The sequence below is a fragment of the Balaenoptera musculus genome, chromosome 1 (assembly GCF_009873245.2).
Source record: "Balaenoptera musculus isolate JJ_BM4_2016_0621 chromosome 1, mBalMus1.pri.v3, whole genome shotgun sequence".
NCBI lineage: Eukaryota > Metazoa > Chordata > Mammalia > Artiodactyla > Balaenopteridae > Balaenoptera > Balaenoptera musculus.
The window spans coordinates 102,334,105-102,353,353 of NC_045785.1; the positions used below are offsets into that span (position 1 = coordinate 102,334,105).

Consider the following 19,249-nt stretch of genomic DNA (forward strand, 5'->3'; position numbering starts at 1 on the left):
GTAGTATTCCTTTGTGTGTGTGTATGTATATATACATATCCCATCTCCTTTATCTAGTCATCTGTTGATGGACATTTAGGTTGTGTGGGTTTAATCACACATCACGACAGCCACTGTGTAAGATTTCCTGAGGATGGCCAAAATGCTGAGAAATATTTGCTGTGTGTGATGACTAAACCTTCTGAATGTGTGTCTGGTTATATGACCTCTTCACTGTTTGAGATCACCACAAATGTCTCTCGCTCCTTCAGAATTAAGTGTGTCACTTACATGAATTTTTCTCCACCGAGAACCTCACAGATGTGGCACTTGTCCTCCTCAGACACAGGTGTGTTCGCAGTGGTGAACAGCCGCTCCTTGTCCCTGCTGGGGAAGCTGACCATCAGCGCTGCCTTCAATGTCGTGTATATCTACACCTCGGAACTGTACCCCACGGTCATCAGGTATGCCTCACACACAGGCTTCTCCTTCCCATGTCCTGAATTCTGTTGTAGATGTTTGCATTGACAGAGGCGTGGTCCTCACTTCACCTGGAGCACAGCGAGTGTGGGCTAACAGCAACTCAGCAAACAGTTGTGAGCCCAGCACCTGTGGAGACTGCTCTTGCCCTCTTGGCAGAGGAAAACGTAACTTTATCTTGGGCTGAATTCCCTGTCAATCTTGAGAGAAGTACTCTACACTAAACGTATCCCATCACCCAAATAGTGCTCGGATGTCATTTTTATTTCAGTGCATGTGAGTTATTCAGTCAACCCTCCTGTGTCAGGTACACAATGGACCAGGAGACAAGGTCCCTGTTATCACAGAGCCTATATTTTAGCACAAAATATACAGATTTTAAAAAAGATGGGACTTCCCTGGTGGCGCACTGGTTAAGAATCCGCCTGCCAACACAGGGGACACAGGTACAATCCCTGGTCCGGAAAGATCCCACACGCCGTGAAGCAGCTAAGCCCGTGCACCACAACTCCTGAGCCCACATGCCACAACTACTGAAGCCCGCGTGCCTAAAGCCCATGCTCCACAACAAGAGAAGCCACTGCAATGAGAAGCCCGCACACGGCAACGAAGAGTAGCCCCCGCTCACCGCAACTGGAGAAAGCCCACGTGCAGCAACGAAGACCCAATGCAGCCAAAAAATAAATAAATAAAGATAATTCCCTATAGTTATAAGTGAATATTATATTTACATATTAGTTGTTAAAGGTGGTCTTCAATGAGTAGGACATGCTTATATCAAAAATAACATATTCAAAACAAAACCAAAAACCCAACATATTCCATCCTTAGTTTCCCCTCATAAAATAAGTCTGAAAACAAAAAAACAAACCTAAATTTGAAGGGCAGGGACGCAGCTTAGTCTTTACAGAACGGCCTCTGTGGGCTGGACCATAGTCCCCCAGTCGGCATTTTCCCGGTCTTTTTTTGAGGATCATTCCAAACAGATCCTTCTTTTTCCCTTATCCATGCAAGAAGCGTAATGGTTCTGTCTGCCTTTTTCCCAGTAAGAGATCAGGTTGTCTGTGATTGGCGTGTCATTCCCTGATTATTCCCAGAACCTGCCTTCTCTGGCTATTGCCTATAAAACTAGGGTGACCGTTTAGTTCCAAACTGGGACACTTTTGAGAGCGAATGTGGGCATTATTAACAATTTGGCTGGGATAACAGGGTGCTGTATGGTCACCCTACCTATAATCATTATCATTCTCATTTCCTCTCCCTCCTTGATACCCACATTCCCCAAGAAGGTAATGTTCTTGGTTTCCTGAGAATATATGTCCAATCAATTCCTATTTATATGCCTGATCCTTTCGTAATTAGTTGAGTTTAAAGAAATGGGCAGACTTTTCAGATCATTAAACCCTGGCTCTTCTATGGATGTTTTAACTGATAGGAGACCTAAGACATGAGAACCCAGGAGAACATTTAACAAGAAATATTCACATGCTCACTTCTGCACCAGCCTCTATACCTGCACTGTCCAATATCACATGTTGCTCTTTAAGTTTAAATTAATTAAAATGAAGTGAATTAAAAATTCAGTTCCTCATTCTTAGTTGCACTGAGCTCTCTGTAGCTGCCTGTGTCTGGGCGCTTCCATATTGGACAGGGCGAGTACAGAACATTTGCAGCATCACAGAAAGTTCTAGTGGGCAGTACTGCTCTGTAGCATCCTGCACTTCCACTTTGGGGTTTGTTATTCTGAGCCCACTATCCCTTAGAGTCTTTAAATTGTCCCCCTAGAACTTACTGACTTTTTTTTTTTTTACTTTTCCTTTTGCCTTTCAGGAATGTTGGGCTTGGAACTTGTTCCATGTTCTCCAGAGTTGGTGGGATTATTGCTCCCTTCATCCCCTCACTGGTTGGTTTGTACCTCCTAGTTTGTTCTTCTTGATTCTCTGCTTTGGAAATGTTTGTGCTTTTGAGTAGAAAGAGGTAACAAACAGCTGCCGTTTTAAGATCAGCCTGACACAAATGTGCACCTTGTGCCTTTTAGATGAAGGATCCATGAGGGCAGATGGACCCTTCCCAGGGATTGGCTGTATTCACTGGGGAGTTAGCTACTGCCAGCCTGCCCCTTCCTGTCCCCATTTGTACGTTAGTTGATTAGTGAACATTTCCTAAGTTTCTGCTGTGTGCTGAGCTCTGTGGTAAGCCCTTTACGTACATCATATCATGCAGTCTTCACCACAACTATATGCTGTAGGCATTGGTACCCTGTATTAAATAACAGAGAACACAGCACACCACTCGGAAAAGAAAATTAGAAGAGGAGAAGGTGAAAGGGAGATAAAGTAAACTCCATCCAATCTCAAAATGTCCATGTTCTGAGAAAGATCCCATGGAGTCCCTGTGCACATCTCTGCTTGGTCTCCTCTAAGACTTTCCCAGCCAAGACTTGTTGAAGTGTGATTAGGTTTGATGTGGGGCTTTGAGCCTCTTCTGGAGACAATTGCTCATCACTCAGGCAGCTGCTCGCCTCGTCCTAGTACAGGACGTCTCTGAAATGCCACTGTAGCCTTTTCTTTTCTTGAGGAAGTGGGATACACTTCCTTTTTCTGAGTATTTCTCTGTGTTTCATGCTCAATTTTATTTTAAAAAATTTTTTTTCCACATCTTTATTGGAGTATAATTGCTTTACAATGGTGTGTTAGTTTCTGCTTTATAACAAAGTCAATCAGCTATACATATACATATGTTCCCATATCTCTTCCCTCTTGCGTCTCCCTCCCTCCCACCCTCCTTATCCCACCCCTCTAGGTGGTCACAAAGCACCGAGCTGATCTCCCTGTGCTATGCGGCTGCTTCCCACTATCATGCTCAATTTTAGATCACAAGACCCTTCTTATGAAGGAGTCATATTAGTTTCATTTTGCAAAATGTGTCCAACGCTAGGTGTTTATCATTAATGATGCCCGACTTTGGACGGCTGTCCTAGAACATTGTAACACCCAGTGCTGTGTCTTCCCTGAGTCCCACTAAGTTGAGAAGAGGTGAACATTCCCCTTGATTCAACAGCAGGCCCACAGTTCTGGGCACGTGTTTGCACGCAGGGGGCCGGAGGTCAGAGTTTTTCGTCCCCCTCCTCTCCCCTTCCCGTGCCTCCCTCTCCTCCTCCATCATCTCTTCACCTTTGAAAAATCAGGAAAAGATGATCAGAAGGGACATCCTAACTAGCTGCCAAATTTGGAAGCCCAAACCGGAAGGTGATAAAGCTGGGTGGCTTGTGCAGGAACTCAGGAATGGTAATCAGCTCAGAAATCCCCCAGAGCCCCGTCCTGCAAGAACCTTGGTGTTATCTTTGAAATTGTATGTTTGTATTTAAATTTTCCTGAGAACGTCTTTTGGACCGGCCCGCTACCATGTCCAAACCACGTGTATAGGTTTCTCTAGGCCTTTCTCTTCCTTTTCAGGGTGTTTACGCCTTTAAGCCCCGTGCCTCTCAGTTCTGGTGCTTAGTGAATCAGAACACATATGTGGGACTGTTTGGCCCATTCCAGGGTTGAGAGCGTTAAAGTTCGTCGTTGCCAGCAAATATGCGGGGCGTCTCCTGCGTGTGGAGATCACTGTGCTGCAGGCCACTCACCTGGAGTGGAAGCTGAGTGTCCGACTCACCACGCACTCTGGCCGTGTGTCTGCCCTGCTCAGACAGCCAAGCCCCTTCCCCGCAGTCCCCAGCCCGTGCATGAACAGTCGGCTGCGTCTGCTGCACAGGCCAGCGCTGTCCTTTTGATCTACTCACTCCTGTCTCTGTGCCCGAGGACTGGCTCTGGTTTCCTGGGGTAATTCTCTAAGGGGAAAGAAGACGGGCTTTCTGGTGTATTCTAGTGAGGAGGCAGGGCCTGGACAGTAAACATGGCAGGTCCTGGGTCATAAGACTGCTGATGTCATCTGCTAGGAAACTAACACTGAGTTTTTGTTTGTTTTCATTCCACTCCCTGCCCCCATAGAAGTACGTGCAGTGGTCTTTACCCTTCATTGTCTTTGGAGCCACGGGGCTGACCTCAGGCCTCCTGAGTTTATTATTGCCAGAAACCCTTAACAGTCCATTGCTAGAGACGTTTTCTGACCTTCAGGTGTACTCATATCGGAGGCTGGGGGAGGAGACGTTATCTTTACAGACCTTGGATCCCCCTCAGGTATGATGTAATTTTTCTTAATCATTCAGATTTACCATTCGGATGATGATAGTTTTGGGGGAAAAGAAAAAAGAAAAAAAAAAGAATATCTGGTTATAGTAAATAGAACTGAGCAAAACTGCTGGAAAGAAAAGGTGGGATCTGATAGCAGCTGATTGTCAGAGAAATAAAGATGATTCATTAGCTTTCTTAGAACACTTTAGGGGCTAGTTCTTAGGGGAATAAATGTCATCAGGGTACATTTGTCAGTTGAATGCTAGACAGTAATTTAATTTTAGAAATGTCATGACATCATTTCCCTGCCCTTTTCTCCTTTCCTGCTTTAGTCTGTGGACAAGGAGAGCCCGTTAGGGAGTGAGAGTGAGGAAGAGGAAGAGTTTTATGATGCGGATGAAGAGACACAGATGATCAAGTGACGTGCCCCAGATTCCTCCTCAGACGCAGAGGGTCATCTTCTCTGCCTCCAACGAGGGCAGGTTCTCCCAGGAAACTGAAGGGAGCTGTGGAAAGATAGGCTTGAACAAACATCGAAGGTACTCAGTGTGGCCTGATGTTTTTTAGGCACCAAGGAAGTTGGAGAAGAGATTTCAAGAAACAGGACATCACTGCATCAAGTGAATAGTTGTTAACTGCCCGCAATTCGGGTTTAGCTCAAAATCATGACCTCTGGCCAGATTGCTGAAGTCCACATGCCAGAGTGGTAAGCTCATTTGTTTCTAGAAGTTTGATTACGTTGCCTTTCAACTTCATTGTGACCTAAAGGCAAATATGTAAAATTTCTTCTCACCGTTAACACGTAATCTGTCCACCAAATTTGACATCTGCCCCTCTCAGTTGCTCCTCACCAGGAATCTCTTGAGGCAGGTTGGTGTTAGCATTTCATTCATTTTTCGTGCCAGAAGAAAAGCACTGAGAGGGCATTTGTGTGGCCTGAGGCCCTCCACCTTCATCCCAACGGATGAAATTTGGGCCCCCAGCTTGGTTCCTGGCCCAGTGATTGGCTTGAGCTCCCTGTCCTGTGCTTTCAGTCAGTCCCACAGATGACCCGCTAGGAAAAGCCAGCTGCACCAGAGTAATGTTCAGAGTCCGAGGTGTGGCTTCCTCTCCCTGGCAGCTCCCTTTGATACTCGAATCGTGTAATTTCTTCAGTTCCCACTTGTGTGCACCTGGAGAAAAATTTCCATCTCAGATTCTAGTACCAGCAATAACTTCCAAACCATGCCCAGTAAATGACGAAGTTTTATAAAGGGGGAGGGCAGTTAAAAAGTGACATGTCGGGGCTTCCCTGGTGGCGCAGTGGTTGAGAGTCTGCCTGCCGATGCAGGGGACACAGGTTCGAGCCCTGATCTGGGAAGATCCCACATGCCGCGGAGCAACTAAGCCCGTGAGCCACAACTGCTGAGCCTGCGCGTCTGGAGCCTGTGCTCCGTAACGGGAGAGGCCGCGATAGTGAGAGGCCCGCGCACCGCGATGAAGAGTGGCCCCCGCTTGCCGCGACTAGAGACAGCCCTCGCACAGAAGCAGGGACCCAACACAGCCAAAGATAGATAAATAAATTAATTAATTAAAAAAAAGAATATGTACTTAAAAAAAAATTTAAAAAAAAAAGTGACATGTCAAGACTTTGGATGTTAAAAAGGAAAAAAAAAAGTGGATGTTAAAAAAGGAAAAAAAAAAGTGCTGTTTTTAATAAGGAAGAAAAGAAAATTATCTTTCACAATTTTCTGTTTGTTTTCAGTGTTGTGCAAGGAGGGACTTGGGCAACATTTAAGAACTTGAACTCTTCTAGTCCTAGATCAGCTCCAGTCTGTTTGGTTAGCTAGAATGGAAGGCACAGTAATTTCCTAGTAAATGTTGGTTTTCATTAAGTACTGCCAGCTTTCAAATAAATCAAAGTCGTACTCAGTTTCCTAAAATCATGTGCTGAAAGTGTTTCCCATGAAAACTGAGTATTATCTCAAATAGGAGTGTTAACCTGGCGTCAACAAGCTTGAACAGTGTTGCTTTAGGTCACTTTCCCAACTGGGAAAATTTCTGTGTTTTCAGAATTTCCATTTCTATTAATCCCTTGGAGAAAAAGAAATTTCACTGGAGATAAAGAGAAGTCATCACTGAGTCTGTTTCTGGAAATCTTGGAGGACTCACCTCGTATTGGCTCCAACCCTCTCCTGTCCTCTTCCATTGACCTCTTGGTTTGCACTATACCAGCTTGTACCTTTGTTAAAGTATTTTTATGTCCTTCATGCCCTTGATTATGTATTGGGCTCTTTATAAATAGGGACCATCTCTACTACTGTTTATTTCTCTCTGCTGTGCCCAGAACACAGTAAGTATTACTGTTTCTAGCAATCAGGGAAATTGTAGAACTCCTCCCAGTATCATTTTTGTAAATCACAGGCAAATCTGACCCAAACCCCCAAATTGTGGAATCTCGCTGTCCTTCTCTGGGAAATGGAGACCCTGCCCACCATCAAGAGAGGAAGAAAGGAAGAACTTACAACTCAAACCCATGTCCCCTGCATGCCAATGCAGGGGACATGGGTTTGAGCCCTGGTCCAGGAAGATCCCACATGCCGCGGAGCAACTAAGCCCGTGCGCCACAACTACTGAGCCTGCGCTCTAGAGTCTGTGAGCCACAATTACTGAGCCTGCGTGCCACAACTCCTGAAGCCCGCGTGCCTAGAGCCCGTTCTCTGCAACAAGAGAAGCCACTGCAATGAGAAGCCCGTGCACCACAACGAGGAGTAGCCCCTGGTCGCCACAACTAGAGAAAACCTGCGCTCAGCAACGAAGACCCAACGCAGCCAAATATAAATAATTTAAAAAAATAATAATTACTGTTTTTTCATCCCTTTGCCTTTTATAAAAACAGGTTTTTTCCTTTTGCTATTAACTGTTGAAAAATAGTGATGGTAGAGATGGTGCACATGAGCATATTTGTATTGATTAAATTATTGGAAAACTCTTAATTTATAGGTAACATATTTTGTCTGTTCAGATGATTTGTAAAAGGTATCCTTTAAAATTTTTTATTGCATTCAAAATTAAATTTCTTTTCTCCTAAAAAGCAGCAAGAAAACCATAAGACACATAAGAAATCCCAGGGCTTCCAGGGTCAAAGGTCTTATCAACAGCTTGTCCAGAACCCTGGCACCACACGGATATGTTGAAAGAAACTGTTTTGTAGTTTCCTGATTGTTGAGTTAAAACCACTGCCCCTTGAAAATGCAGTATTTGTCATTTGGCTGATTTCAAGCAATGTAGACATTCTTTAGTACTTAAAAACAAATAAAATACAACAAATAAGAAGCAAATGAAAGTTTCTGGGACACTACTTAAGTAAATGTAATCTGGGCAAGTATTTTTATGGAGGTCAAATTGATAAAGGTACTTTTAATAGATTCATATTCCTAACGAAAACATACTGAAATAATTCTCTCTACTAATTAAACTGAATTAAACTGCAGCTTTCTAATAGGACTTACTCTTCCATTACTAATTCTTACTAGATTATTAGTTCTTGGACACGTATAAAGGATTTTTTTAACAAAATAAAATGCAGGTATTTTGGTTTCTTGTGAATATGATAAAGAATTGTAAAATGTAGACCTTTTGTTCTTACAGAACGTTATCAGGATGTACACAGTAGCATCTTTGACAAATTGAGCAAATATAGAATCTGCTAGAAATTATGGGTGGTATGTGGGTCAGGGGCTGTAGCAAAGTTAGGGAGTCAGTGGGTACAAAAGATAACTATAAAAGTATTTCTAGAAAAAGAAAAATGCAAAGATACTGCATTGTTAGAAAATGCATCTGTGTAGTATGTTAAAGGGAAAGATCTTATGATTATCTCAATAGATGCATGAAGATTATTTGACAAAATTCAACACCTATTTAAAATAAAAGCTACTAGCAGACAAGGAGTAAAAGGAAACTTCCTTAGCAGTATAAGGGGTATTGTAGCACGTAAGGTGAATTGACCTAAGGCATCTCTTCACCTTCCCGGGACCTTCAGACTTTCTTGATAATGACCACAATAAGAAATGTATTTTACATATTCTTTCTCTTCCCTGTTCCTCCACCTCTTTCTAATCTCTGTCTCTGTCTCTGTTTCTGTCTCTATCTCTGTCTCTTTCTCCCCGCCTTACAATACTTACTATATATATATTTAAAATATATTAAAATATATACATAAAACTTTCATGAAACATGCTTATTCTTGCTTGGTACACTGACAGCTTATATTCTGTCCCATTTTGTTTTATAAAATGCCACTTGTGACCCACTAAACCGATTTCATGACCTACTGTAGTTTAAAAACCCTTGGTTCGTTTCTACTTTATAACAAAGTGAATCAGTTATATATATACATATGTTCCCATATCTCTTCCCTCTTGCGTCTCCCTCCCTCCCACCCTTCCTATCCCACCCCTCTAGGCGGTCACAAAGCACCAAGCTGATCTCCCTGTGCTATGTGGTTGCTTCCCACTAGCTATTTTACGTTTGGTAGTGTATATATGTCCATGCCACTCTCTCACTTTGTCACAGCTTACCCTTCCCCCTCCCCATATCCTCAAGTCCATTCTCTAGTAGGTCTGTGTCTTTAGCAATTATACTCCAATAAAGATGTTAAACAAAAAATAAAATAAAATACTAAATGTAAAAAAATAAAAAAATAAAATATAAATAAAAAAGAGCAATACCAAAAATAAATACATTAATTGCTTAAAAACAAAACAAAACAAAACCAAAAAAAAACCTTGGTTCTTCTCTGTCTTCTTGTACTGCAGAGGCTTTAAAGCTAAGATGTACATTTCCCAAACACCCTTTGCAGCTAGGCTTCTAGGTGCAATTAAGTTTCCATCAGTCAGATTCAGATGGAATTTGGAAGGTGGGAGTGAGGTGGAGGCCATATTTGTGATGCATCATTTTTTCCTGCTGGGGTCTCCAGGGATGGAGGCATTTGGTCTTGCTGAGGCAGTTTCAGCAGAGATGTTGGCAGTCAGGGGCAATATTGATTAAAATCTTAACAAGATTTTTTGCATAGAACCTGGCAAAATAATTCTAGTAAAGAAAAGTAATGATTCGGGGCTTCCCTAGTGGCGCAGTGGTTAAGAATCCGCCTGCCAATGCAAGGGACACGGGTTCAAGCCCTGGTCCGGGAAGATCCCACATGCCGCAGAGCAATTAAGCCCGTGCGCCACAACTGCTGAGCCCGCACTCTAGAGTCTGCGAGCCACAACTGCTGAGCCTGTGTGCGACGACTACTGAAGCCCGCGCACCTAGAGCCCGTGCTCCACAACAAGGGAAGCCACTGCAATGAGAAGTCTGCGCACCGCAGCGAAGAGTAACCCCTGCTCCCTGCAACTAGAGAAAGCCCGCGCACAGCAACGAAGACCCAACTCAACCAAAAATAAATAAATTAAATTAAATTAAAAAAAAAAAAGAAAAGTAATGATTCGAAAGTATTCAACAATCCCAAAAAATAAGAGCAAGCAGAAGGGACTCAACTTCCTAGATATTGAAACTTTTGAAGCCGTGGTGTCAGTGTAGCAATAGATAAGCAGATCGATAGAACATAATAGATCCCAGAACAAGACCAAACATATATAACAATTTGGCATTTTTTGAAGATGGCATGACAAATCAGTGGGAAAAGAGCGAACTATTCAATTATTGATGTGGGAACTACTGGGTTTCCATATCAAAGAAAACTAAATTAAGACCTTTCTTCTCACCATAACAAAAATTCCAAATAAGTTGAAGACCTAAATGGAAAAAGTCAAAACTTTAAAACAGCTATAAAGTGGTATAGGAGAATGTTCTTATGACCTTGGGGGATTGAGGGATTTTTCAGACAAGAAGTAAAAATCACAAATCATTTTTAAAGAGACAGATTGATATGTTTCACTGCATCTAAATTTAAAACTTCTTTCTGTATGACTAGACACACCACAAAGTTAAAAGAAAAGCAATAGATAAGAAGAAAATATTTGCAACTGCTGTAAAAAAACAAGGATCAATATCCAGAATATAGAAAGAATTAGTGCAGATAAGAAAGAGAAACAATAAGAAAGTTTACAAAAAATATTTTTAGGCAGTTCACAGATAATAGATGCTCAGCCTCAGTAGAGGATCAGAGAAATGCAAATTGAAAGAAGATTAAGTTATGTAAAATCCATTAGATTGGAGAAAAAAAGAGGCTAATACCAAATTTTGAAGATATGAAGAAAAAGGAATTTACTTACATCCTGATAGTATAAATTTATTCATCAACTAGATTGTCAGTAGCAAATGAGGTTGAAAACTGTAAATGTTCTATGACACAGGAATTTTGCTTCTATATCTATGTCATGGAAGAGTTTTCAGATATTTTGACTAACATTTTAAGAAAACTGTTTCACACTGTGCGACACACAGTACACACACCTACATATACATATCCACACATATATATATCACCAAAAAAAGTTTTATAAAATAATACTTACTAGATACATTGCATTGTATTTTCTATGGTATTATATTTTACTTTAAAATGAAAAGAATGTTGGTGAAGACACACAAAAGTGATTTCACAATTCATAAGCAAATCAAGCAGTTGGAAAAAGTGAAACATAAAATTTTTGCTAGATCAAAGTTATTTCATGGTTAAATTCTTAAGTGAGTGACAGGAGTATTTGCCAGTTAAAGAGATTCAAATGCTTTTTAGGCCACACTTTACAGTCAAGACTGTTGATATTCTGTTGCAGAAATACAAGTCTCACTGTTATTCCCACCCAAATGAAGAGTTATCCCTCTTCCCTATAGGTCTAAATTTCTCTTGGAAAAGAGCTTTGCATCTGTGGAAACATTTGGACTTCTCAGCTGAGACCCTGGAGCTCTGTAATACAAAGCTTAGAAGAGATTACTTATTTATTGAAAAATGTCAAGGGCAGATGTAGTCAAAGTAGTATTAAAATAACTTCAGTCTAGACCTTGCAGAACAATTGATTTTGAATAGAATAGATGTTGATGGAATTTCTTTGCTTCAAAATATAACTTCAAGAAATTGAGTGAAATGATTGTGTAAGATGGGCAAAAATGCACACTCAATTTGGAAGTGAGTTTAATCAATGAATGATTTACCAATATGTAGGCAGAGCTTCCAGAAACCACAGAACAGAAGGCAGTATGCAGAAGGAAGCCCATTGATACAGTCCACACAGCATAGGTCGAGGAGTGGATCCGGAGAGGTAAACTGTTCAGCACTGGGAAGCACTTGAAAGATGGTAAATATTTGTCATGTCAGATTAGGGTTTTAAAATTGTAGAAGCTACAATATGCTTGCCGGTGATAATATAATAGGTTCATTTGTTTCCTAGAGCCACTTTAATTATTAGAGATGCATTTCACCATATATAGGATGTTTGCTTTCCTATTGGCTATTGCAGATGGCATGCACCTATTTAATTGTGTAGCAGGATCAAGTTATATGTAAATGAATATAAGAGGGACTCTAACACGTTTTACATTGCCTGCCACTGGAGTGTGATCTGCCAAACGACCTCCCTCAACCGCTCTGATTCTTTCAATGGGTTCTGAGGAAATACTAGTAACATCAAGGGCAGCATTTCACCATATTGATGATCTTTCTTAAGGAAACAGGTTGATGATGATCCCCAAATATTTTAAAGTCTCACATCTCCCCCCACTAATTTCCCTGAAAATACAAAATAGAAGAATGGTGAACTGAAATGAATTGTTATGTCTATGATATGCTTGCCTCTAATGCAGCATAGTTAGATTGGAAAACTTAATTCTGAAGTTAACAGGGAAGGAAATTGGTAGAGAGCAGCAGTTCACTTTCAAATAATATCCTTCCCGTACTATTTATTGTCATTAAGTTTTCCATTATAGTTTTCTCTGAATGGATACTGTAACCAAGAGAGAGGAGGAGGAAGAGGAAGAGTATTTTGCTTTTACTGGCAGAATGGCAGCAGAATAGACGGGTGGTTAAGAAATGCCAATCAAACTAACTTTTCCATAAAGACTCCCAAGACCCTTTTTAGTTTACATAAGTAATCGGGCGTTATACTAGTTTCCTATTGCTGCTATAACAAAATACCACAAACTTTAGACAACACAGATTTATTCTATTACAGTTTTGGAGGTTAGACAACGAAGTGAATCGTAAGGGGCTAAAATGAAGATGTCAGCAGGGCTGTTTTTTCCTGAGTTCTTGGAGGGGGGGTGTTGGGGGATATCCATTCCTTTGTCTCTTGCAGCTTCTGTCTCGAAGCTTCTAGAGTCTGCAGCATTCCTCGCTCCTGGCCACATCACTCCAGTCTTGTTGTCTAACACGGCCTTCTACTCGCTCTGACCTTCTGCCTCCCTCTTATAAGGACCTTTGTGACTACATCAGGCCTACCCAGATGATTCAGGCTCATCTCCCCATTTCAAGATCCTTAATCACATCTGCAAAGTCCCTTTTGCCATAAAAGGTAACATTCACAGGATCTGGTGATTAGCATGTGGATATCTTTGGGGGCCAGTATTCAGCTTATCACAGGTGTCCTAAGTGTGTGTCATTAAAGTTTTCTGAGTAGATGAGACCTGCTGGAGTCATCAGTGTATAATTGTAAGTTTTATGGGAAAACCTAGTCATTATCAAGAGAAGCTGGACCCAGACCACAGGTAACAGCCTCAAATCTACTTTTATTATTGAGTTTATAGACCCAGTTGGCTAAGCCTGAAGTCTTCCAGTTACTGTTTGAAAGAATGAACTGCTTACAAAAGAATTTGAACCTACTAAGACTTTATTTCTGAGTTTTATTTGTTGCTGTATCTTAACAATTTCCAGTAGTTTTCTTATCAAAATCAATTGTTATTATCTCTACCTTTGTTACATGCTCTTAAGCATCCTATACTTTTCCATAATTATAGTACTTACTGTGTAATTTAATAAACGATGATGTCTTCCCTACTAAGCCATACGCTCTATGAAAATTGGGTACGTCTGTCTTTTTTCCTACTACATTCCTGCCCATAACACTGGACCCAGTGTTTATTAGGCATTCAGATATTTTTGAAGAAAGGCATGAATCCCTCACCACTCTTTCCTATGAGCTCAGTCAGTACATTGAACTCAAAAGCAACCAAGGGGGCTGTATCTTACTCATCTTAGTAATTCTAAGAGCTAGCACAGTACTGGGGACATGGTAGGCATTTATTAAATTTTTATATGAGTGAATACCTGGACACAAGGTAGTCAAGATTGGCTTAACTGACCTATCAAGTAATATTCTCAAACGGGATACTCTTCCCCAAGATCAATTTGAAAAGGTCTATGGATTATTTAGCTCTGAGAAAACTACTCATAGGAAACTAGAAAAACCTTCATTTACGTTAACCTTCCTATTACGTAAATCATAATTTTGAGCAAAGTTAAGAGTTAGGATTAGAATATATTCAAGAGAGAAATGATCCCTTTTAAATGTCTACCTTGGTCTAAAATGTCTACCTTGAAAATAGAAGTAAGCAAAGAAGGGTTGATTATTAAATAACAATCTTGTCCATGTATTTATGGACTTATTACTAAAATACGATTCTTGCCACTGAGTTGTAGAATAATTTTAATTTGGTGATTCTTTTCTTTTCACTGAGGCATCTCCCTCTCCCCATAGAGAGACATTCTACCCTATGAGTGTATTCTTTGGAGGAATTTTTTTTTTTTTTAATATTTATTTATTTATTTATTTATTTATGACTGTGTTGGGTCTTCGTTTCTGTGCGAGGGCTTTCTCTAGTTGCGGCAAGTGGGGACCACTCTTCATCGCGGTGCGCGGGCCTCTCACTGTCGTGGCCTCTCTTGTTGTGGAGCACAGGCTCCAGACGCGCAGGCTCAGTAGTTGTGGCTCACGGGCCCAGTTGCTCCGCGGCATGTGGGATCTTCCCAGACCAGGGCTTGAACCCGTGTCCCCTGCACTGGCAGGCAGATTCTCAGCCACTGCGCCACCAGGGAAGCCCATTTGGAGGAATTTTTGGTATAACCTTCAATGTTGTAATATTCAGATCTCCTAAAATAATTCATCTAGTGGAAACAACATGTAAAAAGTTCAGAAATGCTGTCAATTTGATTCCAGGCACTTGAGGGATCAGCCCAGTAAGAAAGTTTTTAGGAGTTGGATCAATGTTTAGATTTTCCTGTTTGCTAGGTGATTCACAAGCTGGCTCTAATGTTGACTAAAATATAGGTTTTCCTTAATTTATCAGAGGAATGCTTTGTCAGAGGAATGAATAAATAACTGAAAACAACTCAGAGTAAAGCCTAAGGGGAATGCTGGACAGTTAGGCTAGTTGTACTTACTTCTCCATCCTGCCATATCCAGAAACTATTTATTATTGGTAAGTAGGTTCCAAAGCATCTTCAAGGCCAGAAAATGCATTCAGATGCCGTTGAGCTATAGAATTCTATAATGATTGATTTGCCAATATCAAAGCAGAGTCAGAGCATAGCAGATGCATTTCTCACAGTGAAAGAATTTATTATCTTCCCAATCCAGTCCATCAGGAGAGAGATGAGGCTTGATAAGGATTTAACTGATAAAGGAAAGTATGACTTGGTAAAAAGTTGAAGACCTGGATAGCAGCAGAGAATTTGGGGAAAAAATCAGAGAGCAAAGGTAGTGTTGTTTTGTCTTGTGGAACAAAGTATTTGAGTTAAGCAGAGGTATAGAATCATTAACAAGTTTTGTTGACAAAAGTGTCATAAAATGACATCCAATGAGAAGTGGAGTGACCACCTAGGCTTTGTATGTCTTTAAATTTTCTTTCAAACCACCCAGATAGCTTCAAGTTTATCCTAGGAAGATGTGCACAAAAGATCAAAAGATTTCCTTAATTAGTTTCTTTGTATTCAAAAGATTATTTCAGGGAAAAAAATCATTTACTTATTCATAAAATATTTAGAGTACCTACTATGTGCTGTGTCCTATTCTTGGTGCTGGGTTAAAAGAAAGAACATGTATTGAGCATCACTCTAAACAGCTTATATTTCTTGGTACATCCAATCCTCAGAAGAAAACTATGAAACGTATACTATGGATTCCATTTTATGGATGAGAAAACCGAGGCCCTAGTTAAGTCACCTCCTCAAGTCAGGCAACTAATAGTTGGCAAAGCCTGGATTATCTGACTTCAGAGGTCATTTCTTTTTTTTTTTTTTTTTAACATCTTTATTGGAGTATAATTGCCTTACAATGGTGTGTTAGTTTCTGCTTTATAACAAAGTGAATCAGCTATACATATACATATATCCCCATATCTCTTCCCTCTTGTGGTTCCCTCCCTCCCACCCTCCCTATCCCACCCCTCTAGGTGGTCGCAAAGCACCGAGCTGATCTCCCTGTGCTATGCGGCTGCTGCCCACTAGCTATCAATTTTACATTTGGTAGTATATATATATCCATGCCACTCTCTCACTTCGTCCCAGCGTACCCTTCCCCCTCCCCGTGTGCTCAAGTCCATTCTGTACATCTGCATCTTTATTCCTGTCCTGCCCCTAGGTTGTTCATAACCATTTTTTTTTTTAGATTCCATACATATGTGTTAGCATACGGTATTTGTTTTTCTCTTTGTGACTCACTTCACTCTGTATGACAGACTCTAGGTCCATCCACCTCACTACAAATAACTCAATTTCGTTTCTTTTTATGGCTGAGTAATATTCCATTGTATAAATGTGCCACATCTTCTTTATCCATTCATCTGTCGATGGACAATTAGGTTGCTTCCATGCCCTGGCTATTGTAAATAGAGCTGCAATGAACATTGTGGTGTGTGACTCTTTTTGAGTTCTGGTTTTCTCAGGGTATATGCCCAGTAGTGGGATTGCTGGGTCGTATGGTAGTTCTATTTTTAGTTTTTTTTTTTTTCAAACTTTGGGTTTATTTATTTATTTATTTATTTATTTATTTATTTATTTATGGCTGTGTTGGGTCTTCGTTTCTGTGCTAGGGCTTTCTCTAGTTGCGGCAAGTGGGGGCCACTCTTCATCGCGGTGCGCGGGCCTCTCACTATCGCGGCCTCTCTTGTTGCGGAGCACAGGCTGCAGAGGCGCAGGCTCAGTAATTCTGGCTCACGGGCCTAGTTGCTCCGCGGCATGTGGGATCCTCCCAGACCAGGGCTCGAACCCGCGTCCCCTGCATTGGCAGGCAGATTCTCAACCACTGCGCCACCAGGGAAGCCCCTAGTTTTAGTTTTTTAAGGAACCTCCATACTGTTCTCCATAGTGGCTGTATCAGTTTACATTCCCACCAACCAGAGGTCATTTCTTAAGTGACTAAGGTATACCGCTACAATTCTAGAGGGGCTTTTAAATTTTAGCCAGGCCTTATATTTTCCATAGGCTGTTTGATGATACTGATGATGGTGATTATAACTACTATGCATTGAGTACCATGCACCATGTCACCATGTCCATACTTTCTGTGGTTATGTCTTAAAATTCTCACAACAGTTCTATTAGGTAGTGTATAATTCTTGCTCTGCTGATGAAAACAACGAAGCTTAGGGGCATTACATAACTTTTTCAAGGTCACAGCTAATAATAGGCAGTGTTAGGTCTAGATCCCATTTTGTCTTATGCCAAGGCCCAGACATTTTGATTAGGCTCTTTCTGGAGGCAGAGCATTTTAAGGATTCTAATTAGTTAATGATTCTCCCTGTATTTTAGAACCATTGAGGTTTTTTTTCCTCTCCACAATTAAATCAGTAAAGGAATACATTTGTCAGTCAAAAATGTGGATTCAGAAGCTCATCAAGATTCAGACTCCTCATTAATGGGCCAAATCCAGCTATGATCTCATAGAGAAGATGGAAAAATTCTCCATATCTCTGGAGTACCCTTTGAGGTTACTTAAATTATTCACTTTAGGGCAACTATTAACCTACCATTTCACCAAATATATTCAAGAAAAATTCACTGAGCGCCTACTGTGTACTAGGCGTTGTCGTAGGCTTGGAGTTGTCAAAGATCAGTGAGGTGGGTTTCTCAAGCTCTGACCCTTCCCAGAGGAATTTAAGTACTACAAAGATGAAAAGGCCTTGGTGAAACTGAGACAGCCTCTGGGATCCAAGTTTGGGAAACTTGCTAGTGACAGAAATGGATTTCTTTTTCAATGAAAAATTTCTTGAGCAGTGAGGTCGCAGGCTGAGACTTTTGATAGTGATTTCAAGGAAGTCTAAGTTACGGAACTTTTGAGCTGTCCCTCACCCTATGCTTTTAATTATGCCAACAATTAAAATTAATTAACAGGCTAAAGCCTGTTATCTGGGGAGAGTAAGCATGCTGCTATCAGCAAAGGGACACATAAACATTTCCTCTTGTAAATACTCTTTCCCTTTATCAGTTAAAAGTCCAGTGTAAAGACCAGGCCTTCCCGACTGCCACCATTTTTTTCCCCACATTCCTCATTAAACTTCTTTATTTGATTCTTAATAACTTTTAGCTTTGGAGTAGTTCAGAATATTCCCAAAAGATATTTTAAGTACCCTCTGAAATCGTCACAGTATCGCAGGAATATGGTTTTAGAATCAAGAGAGATTTTTTTTCTTATTCTCATTTTCCTTTTCTTTAACATGAAATATTAGTAATATCATTTTTATTATAAGTCCTTGTGCTGATTACTAAGTAATGTGTATGTAAAACTCCAGCTGCCAAGTAGGAGGGCTTCAATAAATTCTACTACCTAGAAACTGCCAAATATTTTAAAACAAGGATTTAATACACACATTTTTTAAAATGTTAAAAAAAAAGTGAACTCTCATGGTGCCATATTTTTTTCCAAAAATGAAATTGATAAGGAATGTTTCAAGAAAACATATTTTCAATCTGGTCCAGTTCATCTGCCACCTAATCATGTAACTGAGGAAATAAGACTTTTGTAAGACCACTTCCTTCTTATCTTCCTTGAAGATCTGTAAGCTCCCTTCCCCGTTTCCCCTCCCACTTTCCTGAGGAATCCTGGTTTGGGGAGGAGACGGTAGCCTCCTGGTGGGAGGAGAGGAAGGACTATAAAATCAATTTCGTCTAGCCCTGGACGGCAGATCTTCTCTCTTTCCCTTTTGGAACCAGCTTGGAAGGGTAAGTGTGGGAGAGAGGCAATTAGGGTGTGTGTGTGTGTGTGTGTGTGTGTGTGTGTGTGTGTGTTTCCCATCTAGAGCTCTATAAGGGAACTGGGGAGAGGAAGCCACGAACACCGATTGCACCATTCTCTGGGCTGTAGGGAGAGGGGATGATTCTTGAGGATTCTTTCTGGCTGTAGGTGTGCTCAGGAAGACTGTGCTCTGGCCAGAGTGTCATCTGTGTTTAAATCCTTGAAACTCGAGGGAGCCTTAGGTGAAGGAACAGGAAGCAAATTCAATTACAATATGTGGACCACCCTGAAGGTTGATGGACAGGTCTTACTGTTTTGAGAACAAACAAATATTACCACTCATTTGTATCTTGTTGTTCACATGGGTTCTATCCTTTGCCCTTTTCTCTTTCCACTTTATATACTCTCCCTGAGCAATCTCAACGCCATCCACTCTGAATATTGAATTTTATTATTTATATATCTTTTCTC

At 40.8% G+C, this 19,249-nt stretch overlaps 1 protein-coding gene across 9 annotated transcripts in view; it reads left to right on the forward strand.

Annotated features, from left to right (window-relative positions):
* SLC22A15 (solute carrier family 22 member 15) overlaps nucleotides 1-19,249 on the forward strand; it is a 120,705-nt gene that overhangs the window by 72,376 nt on the left and 29,080 nt on the right. For 2 of the 9 annotated variants that reach the window (XR_005020064.1, XR_005020069.1), the window contains 5 exons: nucleotides 323-443; nucleotides 2,290-2,362; nucleotides 4,452-4,640; nucleotides 4,967-5,340; nucleotides 11,779-13,607. Coding sequence is in view for 2 of the 9 variants with exons in the window: in XM_036853694.1 (XP_036709589.1) it covers nucleotides 323-443; nucleotides 2,290-2,362; nucleotides 4,452-4,640; nucleotides 4,967-5,056 (473 nt within the window). In the remaining 7 variants the exon portion in view is untranslated. Of the gene's footprint in view, nucleotides 1-300; nucleotides 444-2,289; nucleotides 2,367-4,451; nucleotides 4,641-4,966; nucleotides 6,009-11,778; nucleotides 13,608-19,249 lie in introns of those variants that run through there. The other 7 variants (XR_005020065.1, XR_005020066.1, XR_005020070.1 and 4 more) reach the window with 7 other exon arrangements.